General features: G+C 45.9%; 1 protein-coding gene across 2 annotated transcripts in view; it reads left to right on the forward strand.

The window, feature by feature from the left end:
• ADAP1 (ArfGAP with dual PH domains 1) overlaps positions 1-19,864 on the forward strand; it is a 326,339-nt gene that overhangs the window by 305,158 nt on the left and 1,317 nt on the right. Inside the window, exons 7-10 of one of the 2 annotated variants that reach the window (XM_068244589.1) lie at positions 5,060-5,143; positions 7,412-7,474; positions 10,906-10,977; positions 14,718-14,946. In XM_068244589.1, the coding sequence (XP_068100690.1) occupies positions 5,060-5,143; positions 7,412-7,474; positions 10,906-10,977; positions 14,718-14,946 (448 nt within the window). Of the gene's footprint in view, positions 1-5,059; positions 5,144-7,411; positions 7,475-10,905; positions 10,978-14,717; positions 15,091-19,864 lie in introns of those variants that run through there. The other variant, XM_068244587.1, reaches the window with a different exon arrangement.

The following is a 19,864-nucleotide window of genomic DNA, read 5'->3' on the forward strand; positions in this document are numbered from 1 at the left end:
TTTGGGGGGTTTAAACCACTCGTTTTGCGGCGGGGATGCAGCGGTTTACTTGTGCTGAGACTACCGAAGCGAATAATAAGGTAAAAAGAGCGAAATGTATTTACTTAAGTGTCTCTTTAAATAGGCTTAAAGACAACCAAGGGTGAAATGTACATTGTAGTTAATTTAATCCTCATTGTACCCTAATATAGGACTGGTGGATAGGCAGCCACCAAGCTGGGGGCAGGGAGGTGGCCACAGAGCTCTCTGGACTTTTTTGGCAAGCCTTCAGGCAAAAACTGCCATGGTGGTTTTGCCAACAGGGAGGGTGGACTTTAAAAATAATGTCCATTTCCCAGTGAGCAGATGAGTTATTCACTTCAATTGCCGATCCTATGTTGGGGTATAGGGAGGAGTAAATTAACTATAATGTATAATTCACTTTAGGTCCTCTTTAAGGACCTTTTCCACTGGGAATTGCAATTGGACTGCAATTGCTATCTCAATTTCTATTGCAATTACCACATATTATTACGCCATAATCAAACAGGCGTCATGTTGCAATTGTCGTTAAACTAGATTGCAAACACGCAAAAAATGTAGCAAGACCAACATTTGCGACTAGGTAAAATTGTGTTGCAATTGCATCGCACTAATGGAAGCAATCCTGTGTGATTTCCACTAGTGTACTACTACCTAGCGTTTGCGATATGGCAACCGGCCTTCCCACTTTACCCGGGAAATGCCCCGGATTCGGGGCCATCCTTTCCCGGGTTGCAGTTTGTCTTGGCGAATGCCCCGGGTTTTCCGCCGCACATCCCGGTCTTGGGACTCTGTGGAGAGACACATTCGATCCTGATGCATGATTGGGTGGAAGTGGGATGGAACGCACAGTGCACCGCAGGGATTTGCAGACAGTCCTGCTTGGAACACATGACATGTAAGAGGGCGTGTCCTGCAGAGTAACATAGGCCTCAATTCACCAGAGGAGAGTTAATAAGTGATGAAAGGTCGGTATTTTATCTCATGCGGTATTTCAACTTTTTTTGCAATTCACCACTGTGCGAGGATAGTTAGAGGAGTGTTCGGTAGCAGGCGATAATGGAGCGATATGGATGCGAAAACTGAGCGAAAAACGGTTGGTACTTATGCGGTGTTAATGATTTGCATGCAATACTTTGCCTCTCTGGATTGTGGGTATGAGGAGGAGGTTATTACCAGCACGTGACCGCAGAGGGTTTCCCTCCCTGTTTTTTGACCCTCTTCCATTACAAATCCCTCCCTCTGTTCTGCATATTAAACAGTATTAAGCATTTACAGTATTAAGTGGATGGGTGAATCGGAGGAGGTATTTGGATACATTTTCGCACTCCCTCCCTATGAAAAATGTATCCAAATTCCTCCTTCGTTTCATCCATCCACTTAATATTGTAAATGCTTAATATTGCTTAATATTGTAAACGGGCTGCTCTCTGGTGCCTGAAATATATACAGTATAAGCTGTTACTGTGTGCTGCTAGTAAACTAGCTGCAGAGTGAGCTGCAGCAGCTGTGCTGTGCGATTTAGGTGATATATAGATCTAAAATAATGAATGGTCACACCCCCTTTTTTCCCTGGGGAATAGTTATTTTGAGAAAAAATAACGAATAACTACCGACTATCGCATGAATTTTGACCTGTTCAGCCTATATTTCTGGAGAATTGCTATTTTGAGTTATCACATGAGGTAAATTACCGACCATGTGATAAATAATTTGGTAACCTCTGGTGAATTGACGCCATAGTTCCTGGTCAGAGAACAAGCATGGCTATGTTAAGATCAGTTGTAAGTTTGCTGAGTGCTATAATCGCTATCGGAAGAAGGAGGAGCTGCAGTGGTATAAGTCTTCACCGTACTCCACAACTTTCTATGTCTAGCCAGTTTCACAAGTTTTGACAATTACCTTCCGCCCATCAGCCCCCAGTGTCACGCTCCCACCCAGCAGCACCCTGAGTCCCTTCCACCCAGGTCCCAGTAGCACCCTGTCGCCCAGCAGCCCCCAGTGTCACCCTCTCACCCAGCAGCACCCAGAGTGATATTCCCACTCAGCAGCCCCCAAAGTCACCCTCCCACCCAGCAGCACCCAGAGTTACCCTTTTACCCAGGTCTCAGAAGCAGTACCTAGAGTCACCCTTCCACTCAGCAGCCCCCAGAGTCACCCTCTCACCCAGCAGCACCCAGAGTCACACTCCCACTCAGCAGCCCCCAAAGTCACCCTCCCACCCAGCAGCACCCAGAGTTACCCTTTTACCCAGGTCCCAGAAGCAGTACCTAGAGTCACCCTTCCACTCAGCAGCCCCCAGAGTCACGCTCTCACCCAGCAGCACCCAGAGTCACACTCCCACTCAGCAGTCCCCAATGTCACCCTCCCACCCAGCAGCACCCAGAGTTACCCTTTTACCTAGGTCCCAGAAGCACCCTGTCGCCCAGCAGCACCCTGAGTCACCCTGCCACCCAGCAGCACTCAGAGTCACACTTCCACCCAGGTCCCAGTAGCACCCTGTCGCCCAGCAGTCCCCAGTGTCACCCTCTCACCCAGCAGCACCCAGAGTCACCCTCCCACTCAGAAGCACCTTGAGTCACCCTCCCACTCAGCAGCACCCAGAGTTACCCTTCTACCCAGGTACCAGAAGCACCCTGTCGCCCAGCAGCACCCAGAGTCACCCTCTCACCCAGCAGCACACAGTCAACCTCCCACTCAGCAGCACCTTGAGTCACCCAGATCCCAGCAACACCCTGATTCACCCTCCCACCCATCAGCACCCAGAGTCACCCTCTCACCCAGTAGAACCTAGAGTCACCCTCCCACTCAGCAGCTCCCAGAATCACCCTCCCACCCAGCAGCACCCTGAGTCACCCCTCTACCCAGGTCCCAGTAGCACCCTGTCGCCCAGCAGCACCCAGTGACACCCTCTCACCCAGCAGCACCCAGAGTCACCCTACCACTCAACAGCACCTTGGGTCATCCTCCCGCCCAGCAGCACCCAGAGTCACCCTTCCACCCAGCAGCACTTAGTCACCCTTCCACCCAATTCCCAGCAGCACCCAGAGTCACCCTTCCACCCAACAGCACCCAGAGTCACCCTCCCACCGAGCAGCACCCAGAATCATCCTCCCACAAAGCAGCACCCAGAGTCACCCTCCCACCCAGTAGCACTCAGTAACCCTTCCACCCAGCAGCACTCTGAGTCACCCTCCCACACAGCAGCACCATGAGTCACCCTCCCACACAACAACACTAAATGGGGGGAACGTTGAATGCATTTATTTCTGATGTAACATTTTCTGCATCATATTTGTGGGGTAAAGTATGTATGTATCTCTCGTTTCACCACATCATGGGAGAAACGCTGCTTTTTTCTGTATAAGGTGAATGTTGTCTAATTACCTTTAGGGTCACCCTGCCTAACGGTTTAGGGAGCAAACTCTCGCCCACTGCCTTTTAGTTAATGTTACATTTTTTTATATTTATTGCTTTGAACGCTGCACTATCCTACTCTACACACGCACACAAATACCGCATCTGTCCCAGGATTGAGATAGAAAAATCTGCTCACTGTATAGGTGCCCATTAGCGGAACAATTTTTTCACCAAATGCGATCTTTCGATGGGATTTTTACAAATAAATTGTATAAAAAATGTGTAGTTTATGAAGGCAATCGATAAGAAATGATACTTTGGTCGATTGCTAAGTAGGATAAAATCCATCCGAAAGTTGGATTTTATGATCAAAGTTGAAGAAAGAATCATTCAGTAAATGTGAACAATCAATAATTGTCTTACGATTGGTTGCAATCCCTTAAATCGCATCGAAAAATTGCATTTAGTGAAAAATGGTACAGTTAATGGGAACCTTATCTGTAAGTGGTCTGTTTTACTTCTGTTTACTTGGTAGTAGTTGGTCCTCAGTAGTGTGTCTGACAAGGAGTGGGCAATGTTTACATTAAAAAAACATTCCTGGATAAATTGTGCTTTCTCATAGGCTATATCCCTTTTGTCACTGCTGTAGAAGAGCCTGTCCTTTTACTACAACTCTGTCCCCTGTTGCTCCTTCCAGGTGGCCCTCCCCCACACAATCACACTAACCTAACCTCATTGGTGTAGAGGCTGGAGCGGAAGTGTCAGAACAAGTCTAGCACTCCTGGTTGTTCTCCAGAGTGATGCGATCGGGACAGAAAGTGCCACAGTGACAGTGTGATCTCTTCACAAGGAAGAAGAGTGGAGGCAGAAGCCACTTTAAAGGAAATCTGTCTGTGAAATAGAAAGCATAGATGCCACAGTACACTGCTTACTATAGTGGTTCCAGCACAGTGGGAGCAGCTGTACCGCTTTGCTTCTGGCAAGGAGTGTCTCAGGGACGGATTTCTGGACAGGCCACAAAGGCCGAGTCTTGGGCGGCTGCTGCTCAAGAGGACGGCTGGAAATGTAAAAGGGGTTTCTGAATATTGAAGAGAAACCTGTAAATGTAAAATGGAGGCTGCCACTGGGAAGCAACATATGGAAGAAGAAACCATGTGCTGAGCTGTACATGAAAGAGAGGGGCTGCTGTGTACATGAATGTCACACACAGAAGAGGGGGCTGCATGTGGAATGGGAGGGGGCTGCCGCACATGGAAAAGGAGCAACATGAAAGTTGGCCTAGGGGTGAAATGGGTTTAATTTCAGCCTTGGGTGTCATGCAGGTGTGTTCCTTCCATCTACATGCATGTGTACTGTAGATATTGTATGGCGTCCCTCTGCCACAGTGTCCTTGTTATTGATAACTGGAGCTTCATTTCCCCAGGCAAAGTCACTAAAACCTCCAGGGCTGCTGTTAAAAAAAACCATATATACGGTTTCTTGGCAAAACAGTACTGTAAGTATATATACATATATATATATATATATATATATATATATATATATATATATATATATATATATATATATATATATATATATATTATGATAGGAGAGCAGCCGGTACAGTTCAGTGACTGAATAAGCTTGGCACTTTTGCAGAAATAAAGAATAATTGTTTTTATTTGTTATCACACAGGAGATTGTCGATTGGTTTAATGCGATCCGAGCTGCAAGATTTCACTACTTACAGGTGGCCTATCCGGGGGCTGGAGACATTGATGTAAGTCCACCTTCAAAGGAAATAATGATTTCTTACATTTGCATGTGAAAATCATTAATGATGGCTCATGAATTTAAAAGCCTTGTTTCTGTACATACGTCTATGTTTAAGTCCAAGTGTACCGTCACAAAGCTAAATAGGGGAGCATGGCAATATCGATGCAATGTTGATATTTGATGCAGCAGTTTCAGAGAAATTGCCTTTGTAAAAACAGTTACCTGACCTAGAAAATAGCAGCCGTCAGGTAATCGGACATAGCTTCCCTAGCTAATGAACAGCTTTCTCTCCCCATCACAGAGCCTTCTTCTAACTCCGCCCATCTCCTTCCTCTGCTGAGAATAACACTGCAGCTCAGCAGAGTCTAATCTTCCTGTCCAGTTTCTTCCTGCTTTGCAGATTTCATATAGTTTTTAACCCTTTCCACACCGACATAGGAGACCAGGGTTCGAATCCTGGCTAGGGTCAGTACCTATTCAGTAAGACGTCCTTGGGCAAGACATCCTAACACTGCAGGGTAGCATGTTGAGGTAGCATCTTACTGGCTGCAGCTCTTGAGAGCTTTGAGTCCAACGGGAGAAAAATGCTATATAAATGTTATTTATATAAATGTTAGAATGAGAATGATATATGCCTTGAACACATGGGGCTTGATTCACAAAAGGGTGCTAACACAGCACGCCTAAAAGGTTTGCACGTGCAAACTAGGGTGCTAAGTAGTTTGCACGGCAAAGCTGTTACTGATCATGTGCTATTTTATTGCGCGCACTGCATCGCGTGCAAAGTATACTTATCACGCTACTTAGCACGCAAAGCTGATTTTGCGCGCTCCGCCCACCAAGCCGCAGATGCGCGCGCGCAACCTGCGTGCAATCTCCTGTAAAACAGAGCCCCAGGACTTTACGCCAATCGGAGGTAGGCAGTCCTGGGGCTGCCACTGCGGCCACGCCCATCGGCGTGACGTGGTCGGCTAGTAGTTAAATATTGGTGGTCCGCATATAGAATAGCAGTGCTGGCACCATCCATGGAAGCCAGAAAGCAGTAATTTGCTGGTTTCCAAACAAATTCCACATCAGGTGACACTGCTGTCCAATTGGACTGCAGGATGTCACCTGGGTATGCTCCACTGTCTGGCCTGCAAAGACTTCTAAATCATTTTATGTATACTCCCCCCCCCCCCCCCCCCCCAGCAGTCTGAAGTATGTTGACCCGGCCCTCGACCCAAAACGTTTGGGGACCCCTGATCTAAATGAAGGGGGAGGGGCTAGATAAACTGGCTTTATAAACAGCATTTGTACATTTGGCTCCACCCATGACCATGCCCACATTCTGATGTGTGGTCACACCAATTTTTCTTTTTGTTTTTTGCGCGGGGGGCGCAAAAACTTTCTTTGTCCCCAGGTGCTGAAAACCCTAGCTACGCCTCTGGTGTCAGTCAAGATCTGTTCTTGCAAATAATTTCCTCAGGAAGCTGGCATAAAAAAAAAACTATTTTCACCAGCATAAATGTATTAGGTGATTGTCACTTTGTTGATCTGTTTACAGCCACAATGGGAAATGATCTACTGTATGTATAGTGGCTTTCCTGTGGAGGGTTGGGTTAGAATTGAGTGGCCAATCTCTCTCTGTTGTTTTCCCTGAAACAAGTATGGGTTACATTAAAATTAGCAAGTCCAGAATGTCAGATATTACTATAAACTATCAGAACAAATGTAGAAAAGGGGGAAAAAAGTAGGGGCTGTAAATACTTTCAGCCACATGGGATTGTCATAGGTCTGGCTGAACTGTTCCCACATTGCATATTGCACCTTGTAGAGCCAGTGTCAGCCAGCAGGTGGAGCCATACGTGGAAGTTTGCACATGTCAGGTAACACTGACATTTCCAGCATGTCACTACAGGCATCCGGCAGACCAGGGGCGTAGCAATAGGGGGTGCAGCGGTAGCGACCGCATCGGGGCCCTTGGGCCAGAGGGGCCCCGAAGGGCCCTCCCTCAACTACAGTATTGGCTCTGTATTGGTCCTGTGCTCATAATAATCACTTCTATAGATACTTTGAACAGTGGTAATCATTAACAAGCTATTTCCCATCCCCTTCTTGCACCTCTGACAATGTAGTTACCATTGGCAGGTTTTGTTGCGCCGTATCAATTGTTATGTATAGAGTGCTTGAGGGGCCCCATTGTAAGACTTGCATCGGGGCCCACAGCTCCTTAGCTACGCCACTGCGGCAGACTGTGATTGATGATGCTTATTATTTTTCCCTTTTTCAGCTGGTGCCAAAGCTGACAAGGAACTTTATCAAAGAAGGATTCATGGAGAAAACTGGGCCAAAGGTGAGACAAGGGAAGAGGCTGTTATGTGCGGCTATGAGAACAAGCTACACTGGACTTCTGACGGCGCCAAAGTTACTCCCTGTGCACTCAAGTCTCCTGCGCTGGATTCACAAAACGGTGCTAACAGTTAGCACGTGAAGTGCCGCTCGCGGTGTTTTGCGCGTGCAAAGCTGCACGATCGCGGACATTTGTGCGCAATAACGCAGACTTTTGTGCGCCCAAAAGACTGCAAGTGGCACTTCGCGTGCCAACTATTTAGCACGCCCGTGCTACCAGTTAGCACCGTTTTGTGTTCAAGCCCACTGTGTTCGCTTTCTGTGGCCTTGTTCCATCCATGAAGCAGTGCTTAATATCCACCAGAAGGAAACACTAGGGAGAACCGCTCACTCCAACCCAGGACAGTGCCAGGACCAGGATAGCCAACCCAATGGCACAGGAACAAAAAGGATGCCCGCACGTTGTCCTAAGATCAAGCACTATTTTTTTAATTTTTTTTTTAAATCATGTAGCTAGCCTAGCGCTAGCTACATGATAGCCGCAGAGCAGCGGTATCCCCCTACCCTCTTCGATTGCCTCCGGCAATCAGGTCCGCATGAGGGCTTCCCCGTCGCCATGGCGATGGGCGCGATGATGTCACCGACGTTGTGACGTCAGAGGGATTCCCGATCCACCCCTCAGCGCTGCCTGTCACTGATTGTCCAGGCAGTGCACGGGGTCTCGGGGGGGGGCACCCTCTGACGCGGCGGGTAGCGGCGAGCGACGGCAATCGTAAGTAACACGCAGCTAGCAAAGTTCTAGCTGCGTGTATAAAAATAAATTATGCAAATCGGCCCAGTGGGGTTACCGCTAAGGAGGTTAATATGGTCGTATCCAAGTATAATCACACATCACCAGCTCACATGTTTCAGGCCAGTTGGTCCTTAAAGAGAATCTGTATTGTTAAAATCGCACAAAAGTAAACATACCAGTGCGTTAGGGGACATCTCCTATTACCCTCTGTCACAATTTCGCGGCTCCCCGCCGCATTAAAAGTGGTTAAAAACAGTTTTAAAAAGTTTGTTTATAAACAAACAAAATGGCCAACAAAACAGGAAGTAGGTTGATGTACAGTATGTCCACACATAGAAAATGCATCCATACACAAGCAGGCTGTATACACCCTTCCTTTTGAATCTCAAGAGATCATTTGTGTGTTTCTTTCCCCCTGCATTTCTCATGCACTGAAGTTTCAGACTGCTCTTTTCTTCCTGCAAACAGCTTTGCCCTTGTCTGAAGTTCCTCAGTATGTGAAAGCCCAGCCAGCTCAGAGGACGATTTATCCAGCTTGTAAAAGATAAGAGAGAAGAGAGAAGCTGCCCTAATCTAAATAAGTGTGCACAGAGGGGCCTGGAAGGGGGAGTTCATAGCAGAACCACAACACTGAAGAACTTGGCAGCCTTCCAGACACAGGCCGACAAGTCTGACAGGGGAAAGATACATTGATTTATTACAGAGACTGTGATAGCAGAAAGTGCTGCAGTAAGCCAGAACACATTAGAATAGCTTTTGGAACTTGTAGGATGATAAAAAACAGGATGCAATTTTTGTTACGGAGTCTCTTTAATCATAGCTGAAGTTAAAAGACACAGGGTTACCTTATATACCCTCCTCCTGTGGAGGGGGTGGTCCCTCCAACTCAGCTGGGTTGGGCCAGAGCAGTCCTATGGGAGCAGTGCACTAATTGCTTCCTGGTTCAGACATTCCGCTAAGCTGAACATACACGCCTGTACTGTGGTTGCTGCTCAGACTAAGAGGTGGAAACCACCTTATTCTTTGTGTGTGTCGGCACTGTGCCGATGTGTGACCGGAGTAGATAACATAGCTTACAGTTTTACCTCACTGGACTGGAAATGTGCACCTTTTATCTGTAAACAAAGCCATAGAAAACTGATACAAAACAGATTTATGTGTGAACACAGTCATAGAAACGCATATAAAACTGATGTCAACTGTCAAAAACTGACTGGACAGGAGGGGACACTTTTCATGTGTGAACTAAAGGTGGCCACACACCATACAATTTTGTAAATATCTGTTCAATTTAAGAATTGCAATCATTTTTTCTGACTGATTGTAACATTTAAAAAATATGACCAATGTACCACACACTTATGTTAAATTTTTCCCCAATTATGATAAAAATGATTGGAAACTCAGAGAAAATTGCTAGGGTGTGTATATTAATAAATAAACAATCCAACATACACCATACAATCTTTAGTAGAAATTGAAGAAAAATATCTCGCATTCCGGATCGATTTAAATAAAAAAAAAACGGGAGATCCGATCAGATTTTCTAGTCGAATGAAAAAAAGCTTTTGATTTTTTCGAGAGATACGATCGTTTTTATCGAATTACTGTAAAATCTGATCATTTTATTGTATCGTGTGTGGCCACCTTAAAGGAATACTATCGATACCCAAGTGTTCTAAAATGACAATGTACAAATAATGTCTAAGTAGCTGTGTAAACATTTTCCTACTTTTCATGTTAAATATCAGAGGCAAAAGCTGTAATTTATTGAGGGTAGGATTTAGCTATATTGGGACAAATCAATTGCAGAAGGGGTGTCTGCTTCAATGCACAGCCAGAGTTACATATCAGACTACAGAAAGCAAATATCAAACACATCAAACTCTGAAAGCAAAAACAGTATGAAAGCTATGAGAATTAGTTACATTTCCTCTGCTCTCTTCAGACAGGTCAGTCAGAAACACAGGACACAGGATCTGCAGCTGTTGGGAGCTTTATCTCTGTCACACACAGAGTTACACATAGAGTTAACTGATCAAGTGTGAGGGGAATTTCCCCTCTCCTCATGGCTCAGTCAGCCGTCAGTTTTGGCGTCAGTAAAGTTTAAATGTATTTTGAAAACAGTAAACAAAGAAGTTGCTACTAAAATGTATACACCAGTACTTAGCAGCACTTCCCAAACAATTCCTGTGTCAATTGAAAAAAAATATGTGAATCGATAGTATTCCTTTAAGGCTTATGCCTGGTACACACCATGCAATTTCCCATCAGGTAGTAGATGGGTAAAATCGATAATTTCCGACATGTCCGATCTGATTTCCGATCATTTTTCTGCTCCATTTTGTATAGAAATCGAATTAGAAATATATATATAGAAAATCAGTCAGAAAAACTATCCTAAATCAGATTGGACGTGTTGGAAATAATCAATTAGACTATCCGTCTATCCGATGACAAATTGCATGGTGGGTACCAGGCATTGGCCGTGGCAGACTGTCAGGGGGGTGTGACAGGTGACTCTGGCAGGATTAGTATCAGTGGAATACCTCTGGCCTCTCTCTCCCCGCAAGCAGCTCTGTTTGCCCGGCACTTATCTGGTAATCACGGCTCCTATCTGAGATGTTCTTCTCTGTCCTCAGCACACAGAAGGCTTTAAGAAGAGGTGGTTCACCTTGGACGACAGAAGATTAATGTACTTTAAAGATCCTTTGGTAAGAGAACATTTAATAAGCCTGTGTTTAATGGATCTGACACACGAGATGAAGCGGCTGCACTGTAGGTCATTTCCTGTACAGTCCGGAGTGCCACCTGGAGACCTGACACTTCAGTGAGCTGCTCAGATACACGTTTCCTCAGGATTTCACAGGAGTCTGAGGAGCCTGTTAGCAAGTGTGTCTGTGCAGCTGGCCAGGCAAATAATACTCTGAGCTGGAGAGCACATAAACCCCCAACCTGAATGTTTCATTTGATGGTTGTCATGTAAAATGTTTGCAGCAACATGACCTTTTCCTTTTGCATAGGTGACTGATTCTCCTCAATGGCAGTGACAAACATGACTGGTTGTCCACTGTGGCAGTAATTACTGTAATGCTGCATACACACGGTGCGTTCCCGCACTCGATGCGCCGGCGATTCGCGTCGGCTCGATTATTTCCGAGCGCATTTAGATGATTGTTAGGTCGATTTACATGTAAAGTATGCCAAATCGACCTAACAATCCATCGAAACGTGAATCAGGCATGTCGGAAAGAATCGAGTCGACGCGAATCGACGGGCGCAACGAGTGCGGGAACGCACCGTGTGTATCCAGCATAAGTGTCAGAGTAGAACCTGCTACTGCAGTTACTGCCACAGGGTACAACCTGTAATTGCCACAGAGGACAACCAGTTACTGCTTTTACTCCCACAGAGGAGAACTTGTCACTGCCGTGGAAGTGAATCTGACAGGGAAACTGCTATTAGTATTAGGCCCCGTTCACATCACAAACGCGGATGGCCATGCGTGCGGAACGCGTGCGGACCGCAACGCGTACGAACGCACGCCATCCGCGTTTGTGTGCGTTGCGTGGCTGATCCCATCACTGAAAAGTGAATGGGACAGCCATGCGTTTTTACAAAAAATGCATGCAGCATGCGTTCCCGGACCGCACAGGTCCGGAACGCATGCAGTGTGAACATCAGACATTGCACTCTATGCAATGTCTGATGTCGTGCGTGTCGGCCACCTGCACGCGTTTCCAAAACGCGGCTGGAAACGCGTGCAGTGTGAACGGGGCCTAACTGCCATGTGGAGAACCTGCTACAAAGCATAACTTGTCATTGCTTTCAATGATAGTGGAGAACCTGTCACTGCTTTAACTGTCACAGAGAAGAATATGTAGCTGCAACGACGTTCTCCTCCATAGCAGTTGTCTGTTACCACATACTACAGTTAACCACCAACCGGTTTAGTTACATTGACAAAGGGGACCTGCTGGGGCCCCGAAACTGTTGTTGGTTTTTGAATGGATATCTGGCATAATGTGTGAATAAAACACCAATTTATTCTTCATTGAGTGGGCGGACCTTCTGGATTTCTTTACGTTTTGACATTGGTCCTGCACCTTGGAAGTGTGCATGGTGTGCGACTTTATCTCTGTTTTTCAAAAGTAGTACAGAGGCGCCAACAGGGTAAAAACAATATTTCTTTAAAATGGAAAAAATGAAGTAGGTAGCGGTGGACTTACCGCTCCAAAACAGACACAAAAATTGCTGTTTTAAGCAAAAATCAGTTTATTTACATACTCCAAACAAGGTGCAACGCGTTTCGCGGGTATATCCCACTTCCTCAGGCAATAAATAGGAGCATATCACTGTTGACAGAAGACAGTATGCTTAGTACACATACAAACAGCCAAGATATTTAAAAAAATTATTATACAAAAATTAATTTAAATTTTTTTTAATATATAGAATATCTTCATAAAATGGCTAAAATGGGCTTTGAATTGAATATATATCTGTGTATATGCGTGCTCATATTTTTGTCTCTCATACATATTAACACAGGGGTATATAGTGTATTCTAAGTATAATAGGTTGTGGGGAAAGAAACTGGGGGGTGTTGTGTTTTTTTCTCTCGGGGGGGGGGGGGAAGCGATCAATGTGTGGACTAGTAAGAGAAGCAATCTTATATGCATATGGGTCTTACATGTAAATACTGTCTTCTGTCAACAGTGATATGCTCCTATTTATTGCCTGAGGAAGTGGGATATACCCGCGAAACGCGTTGCACCTTGTTTGGAGTATGTAAATAAACTGATTTTTGCTTAAAACAGCAATTTTTGTGTCTGTTTTGGAGGGGTAAGTCCACCGCTACCTACTTCATTTTATCCATTTTAAAGAAATATTGTTTTTACCCTGTTGGCGCCTCTGTACTACTTTTGCAGTTGTTTCCACCCCTGGTGGAGGGGAATTCTTCTTTTTTCCCGATCTACAGAGAGCGACTTCTTAATCATGAGTGGGGACAGGTCTAATCTCCTCACCTGCCTTCATAGTGGTTACCTGGACGGTAACCCTTGTTTGTGAGTATAATCTACCTATACTTACCTTCCATACCCAATTTACAGTACATACTACACTATACTGGGCTCTCGGCGTCTTCCCTTATATTTTGACTATCTCTGTTCTTGTGCATGAAATAGAGTCGTGGTGAAATGTGGGCACCTGGGAATAGCTGATAGTAGAATATCGGTATTTCACTGATATTCTACTATTTATAGTGGTATTTTCCAATAGTAAAATATAGGTAAAATGTACCTATATCTTATTACAGCAAAACCTTACCCTATTCTCTCACAGAACCCTCCCTCTGTGATACCTAGCTTAACCACTCCCCCATGACTAACCTAACCCCCCTCAATGAATAACCTTGACCACCCCATACCCATAGCTAACCTTAGCCACCCTCCCAACTAACCTTCCACCCCCCCCCCCCACACACACACACTTCTCGGCTAACCGTAACCACCCCCACATGCCTAGCAGTAAAGGGGCACTATGGCGGAAAACATTTTTTTAAAATATGTGCAAAGATAAACAAATAAGACGTTTTTTAAGTTACGTTTTTTACAAAGTAAAATGAGCCATAAATTACTTTCCTCCTATGTTGCTGTAACTTACAGTAGGTAGTAGAAATCTGACAGAAGTGACAGGTTTTGGACTAGTCCATCTCTTCATAGGGAGATTCTCAGGGATTTATTATTTTCAAAAGCACTTGCACTTAGTGAATGGCAGTTGCTCAGTCCAACTGCTAAAAAAAACTGTGTAGGGAGCAGGGAAGCTGGCCAGCATCATTGTTTAAATCCTTTTTAGGGAATATCTTTATAAAGAATAAAAGCTTTGCTGAGAATCCCCTATCAAGAGATGGACTAGTCCAAAACCTGTTGCTTCTGTCAGATTTCTACTACGGTATCTACTGTTAGTGACAGCTACATAGGAGAAAAGTAATTTATGGCTCATTTTCATTCTGGAAAAACCGTTCTTCTTATTTGTCTATGTTTCCACATATTTTAAATTGTACAATTTTTTTTCGCCATAGTGCCCCTTTAACTGACCCTCAGCCGCCAATCTGCAGCAAAGATGATCATTTTCAGTTGCTGCCATAGGCACCTTTGTGAATAGTGGCTATAGTGTGAAATTTGGGCACTCTGCCCGATAATCATCGGGTGCTGGGGCCACCTGCAGTGCAAAATACGTCCATGGCCGCTATTTATCAGGCAATATTTTTCACTATAGCTTCTATTGATAAAGGCGCTTGTGTCAGCGCCCAAGTTTCTGCCGCTAGCGGCCGCCCAAGTTCCTGCTTCCAGGAGATGAGTGGGTTTCTGTGGCTGTCAATATGGCAAAATAGAGTTACTAAGGATAGAGTAGACACTGGTGCATAGGTCCTCATAATGTTGTCCTCTCACAGGATGCCTTTGCCAGAGGGGAAGTGTTTATTGGGAGCTCGGAGAACAAATATAAAGTAGATGACGGACTTCCAGCATCAGTACAAGGGAATCACTGGCAGTATGGGATCACCATCACCACTCCGGACAGGAAGTTCCTCTTTGCTTGTGAGACGGATACTGACCGTGCTGAGTGGATCGCAGCTTTCCAGAAAGTTCTCAATAAGCCAATGCTGCCACAGGAATACGCAGGTAACAATTCTCAGAGCCAAGACCAACAAGTGTAGAGACTGGCTGGGAAGAAAACTGGAGTCAGAGCAAACAGTCAGAATACCTGGTTCATCAACTCTGAATCCTTATTAGTTGTCTCAGTAAATCAGCCCCAGTATACAGTATGTAAAGTGACCTGATCTTAACTCATGTTAAGTACACACAATGCAATTTCCTATCAGACTGACGGTCGAATCGATAACTTCTGACATGTCCGATCTTTTCCTGATCAATAACGGGATCGATTTTGTGCAATGCTGATCTGAAGATCATTGAATGAGAGCAGATCGGACATGCTGAAAAATATTGATTAACCACTTGCCGACCGCACACTCATACCGCGCGTCGGCAAAGTGGCAGCTGCAGGACCAGCGACGCACATCTGCGTCGCCGGCTGCAGGCTAATTAATCAGGAAGCGGCTGCTTCATGACAATTCACGGCGGAGGACTCCGTGAATAGCCTGCGGGCCGCCGATCGCGGCTCGCAGGCTAAATGTAAACACAAGCAGCAATAATCCGCTTTGTTTACATTTGTACAACGCTGCTAACAGTAGCAGCGTTGTACTGGATCAGCGATCAGCGGCCGGGGATCGCTGTCACATGACAGGCAGGAGCCTGTTAGAGGCTGCACAGGACAGATCCGTTCCTGTGCAGCCTCGGATCTCCGGGGAAGGGAGGGAGGAGAGGGGGAATCCTGCGGTGGAGGGGGCTTTGAGGTGCCCCCCCCGCCAGCCACACGCAGGCAGGAGCGATCAGACCCCCCCCCCCCCAGCACATCATCCCCCTAGTGGGGAAAAAAGGGGGCGATCTGGTTGCTCTGCCTGGTGTTTGATCTGTGCTGGGGGGCTGTAGAGCCCACCCAGCACAGATCACCAAATACAGCGCTGGTCCTTAAGGCGGGGGGGCGGGGGTAAAGGCTGGGTCATCAAGTGGTTAAACCCGCCGGTCTAACGGGAAATTGCATAGTGTGTATCTAGTATTAGATGTACTATAGACAAGTAATTTGCATCCGCAAACCATTCTGACCTCTTCACTTTTTGGTGTGTTGTAGTCTGATGGTTAACTTGTTTATGTAGATATCACACTGACACAAGTCTTCAGTCCCTTTACAGCTCAACACAATAGCACACTGGCTGGCTGTGAGTGTCTGTGACAAACAAACTGCTCACCCTCAGCTACTCCATTCCTCCTTAGTCAGGACAGCAGTGCCACCTTCTCCATTCTGCTGTGCAAGTGAAATAAAACACTGCTGCTCTCCTGCCTCCCCCCTCCTCACTCATTGTAAGACTCCTCACACAGCACAACAAGCTGCTCCTCTCGCTTCTCCTCCTACTCTGACTGCATGCTGTAAGTGTAAACACAGTACAAACATGCTGCCCCTGTAATCTCTGCGCCTGATGCAAGTGTTTGACCTTGCTTTATGAGAGAACTGGCCGTGCTTGTGAGTGATAACTCACATTTCCAGTGATCATCATTCCACACATTAGCTGCACAATATCTTCTTTGGCGTTGCATCTGTAACTCCAGGAGTGTTTGATAGCTCCACCCTCTGATAGGCTCAGAGAATTAACCACTTGCCGACCGCCCACAGCCGATGGGCGGCGGCTAGGGCTGGGCCCAAACGACCGCAATACGCCCATCGGCGGTGGCGGGCGTGGTTATGTGGTGATCGCGTCATTCGTGACGCGATCAGCCGGCGGCGACAGGCTCCGCCCCCTTGCGCTGTAACCCGCCGGCCGTTTTGAAGCGCCGGCGGGTTACTAGCTGCCCGATCGCCGCTGACAAAGTGTATAATAGGCTTTGTAATGTATACAAAGCCTATTATACAGGTTGCCTCCTGCCCTGGTGGTCCCAGTGTCCGAGGGACCACCAGGGCAGGCTGCAGCCACCCTAGTCTGCACCCAAGCACACTGATCTCACCCCCCCCCTTCCCTCTGATCACCCACAGCACCCCTCAGATCCCCCCCCTGCCCCCCCCCCCAGTCCACTGTTTGCACCCAATCACCCCCCTAATCACCCATCAGTCACTATCTGTCAACGCTATTTTTTTTATGCCCTAAACTGCCCCCTGCTCCCTCCTGATCACCCCCCCCACCCCTCAGATTCTCCCAGACCCCCTCCCCCCCCCCCGTGTACTGTATGCCTCTATCCCCCCTGTAATAACCCACTGATCACCTTTCAATCACCCGTCAATCACCCTGTCACTGCCACCCATCAATCAGCCCCTAACCTGCGCTTGCGGGCAATCTTATCACCCACCCACACCATCAGATCGCCCGCAGATCCGACATCAGATCACCTCCCAAGTGCATTGTTTACATCTGTTCTCTCCTCTAAACACCCACTAATTACCCATCAATCACCCCCTGTCACTGCTACCCATCAGATCAGACCCCTATCTGCCCCTAGGGCACCCAATCACCCACCCACACCCTCAGAACGACCTCAGACCCCCTCCAGACCTCCCAACACCCCCCCCCCCCCTGTGTACTGTATACATCTATTCTCCCCTGTAATCATCTGTCAATCACCCGTCATTCACCACCTGTCACTGCCACTTATCAGATCAGACCCTAACCTGCCTCCTACGGGCATCTGATCACCCTCCCACACCATCAGATTGCCCCAGACCTACCCTCAGATCACCTCCAAAGTGCATTGTTTACATCTGTTCTCTCCTCTAAACACCCACTAATTACCCATCAATCACCACCTGTCACTGCTACCCATCAGATTAGACCCCTATCTGCCCCTAGGGCATCCAATCACCCGCCCACACCCTCAGACCCCAGCCCTGATCACCTCGCCAGTGCATTGCTTGCATCTATTACCCCCTCTAACCACACCTTGAGACACCCATCAATCACCTCCTGTCTCCACCTAGCACACCTACCCATCAGATCAGGCCCTAATTTGCCCCGTGTGGCCTCCTGATCACTCGGCCAAACCCTCAGATCCCCTTCCGATCACCTCCCCAGTGCATTGATTGCATCTATTTTCCCCTCTAACCACCCCCTGAGACACCCATCAATCACCTCCTGTCACCCCCTAGCACTCCTATCCATCAGATCAGGCCCAGTACAACTTGTCATCTAAGAGGCCACCCTGCTTATGACCGGTTCCACAAAATTTGTCCCCTCATAGACCACCTGTCATCAAAATTTGCAGATGCTTATACCCCTGAACAGTCATTTTGAGGCATTTGGTTTCCAGACTACTCACGGTTTTGAGCCCGTAAAAATGGAACCCCACAAGTGACCCCATTTTAGAAAAAAGACACCCCAAGGTATTCTGTTAGGTGTATGACGAGTTCATAGAAGATTTTATTTTTTGTCAAAAGTTAGCGGAAATTGATTTTTATTGTTTTTTTTCACAAAGTGTCATTTTTCACTAACTTAAAAAATAAAATCTTCTATGAACTCACCATACACCTAACGGAATACCTTGGGGTGTCTTCTTTCTAAAATGGGGTCACTTGTGGGGTTCCTATACTGCCCTGGCATTTTAGGGGCCCTAAACCGTGAGGAGTAGTCTAGAAAACAAATGCCTCAAAATGACCTGTGAATAGGACGTTGGGCCCCTTAGCGCACCTAGGCTGCAAAAAAGTGCCACACGTGGTATTGCTGTACTCAGGAGAAGTAGTATAATGTGTTTTGAGGTGTATTTTTACACATACCCATGCTGAGTGGGAGAAATATCTCTGTAAATGGACAATTGTGTGTAAAAAAAAAAATCAAAAATTTGTAGACACAAGTAGACACTTTAAGGTATTCAGAGAGGGGCATGGTGAGTCCGTGGCAGATTTAATTTTTTTTTTGTCGCAAGTTAAATGAAATGGAAACTTTTTTTTTTGTCACAAAGTGTCATTTTCCGCTAACTTGTGACAAAAAATAAAATCTTCTATGAACTCACCATGCCTCTCAGTGAATACTTTGGGATGTCTTCTTTCCAAAATGGGGTCATTTGAAGGGTATTTATACTATCCTGGAATTTAAGCACCTCATGAAACATGACAGGTGGTCAGAAAAGTCAGAGATGCTTCAAAATGGGAAAATTCACTTTTGGCACCATAGTTTGTAAACACTATAACTTTTACCCAAACCAATAAATATACACTGAATGGATTTTTTTTTTATCAAAGACATGTAGCACAATAAATTTGGGCAAAAATGTATACAGAAATTTTACTTTATTTGAAAAATGTCAGCACAGAAAGTAAAAAAAAAATGTCTTTTTTGATGAATACCGGTATAATAAAAAGTAAAACTCGCAGCAGCAATCAAATAGCACCAAAAGAAAGCTGACATATGACTACTGAGCAAGTGCAGTGATTGGCCTAATGATGGAGCGGTGGTCCCAGCCCGCTAGACCATCAGTTCCAGTTAAGAAAACCTTGTTTTTTGTTCTCTAAACCTAGGTGCGTCTTATGGTCAAGAGTAGGGATGATCAATGAGATGTAACTATAACTACTTCCGAGTTTAAGCAAATTTATGAACAGTTTATGCAAATATCTGCAGCTTGAAATTGGACCTTCTAAGTCCCACCCAGGTGGGTTGCTTAAGACTCGATATAAAAAAAAAAAAAAAAAAAAAAGCAGCCTAGCTAAAACATTACTATACCCCACTCTATAAACTTTTTATGAACTATGTATTAAATGTTACAATACAGTAATTGGAAATATATTAACCTTGGGGGAGCTGTGGAACCCAGTCTTGAAGCACAACAAAGCCCACAAACAGCCCAAGAAGTTGTCCTTCACCACCGTGAGTACTGACTGAGATTTGGTCTGGTTGGTTGAGACTGCTGGTTAATTGAGTTCTGCATAACTTAGACTCTACTGTATAATAAAGGTCACTTTAATGGAGGGTTTTTTAAATGGGGTACAGACTCTATGTTGGAA

The sequence above is a fragment of the Hyperolius riggenbachi genome, chromosome 7, assembly GCF_040937935.1.
Source record: "Hyperolius riggenbachi isolate aHypRig1 chromosome 7, aHypRig1.pri, whole genome shotgun sequence".
In the NCBI taxonomy this organism is placed as follows: Eukaryota; Metazoa; Chordata; class Amphibia; order Anura; family Hyperoliidae; genus Hyperolius; species Hyperolius riggenbachi.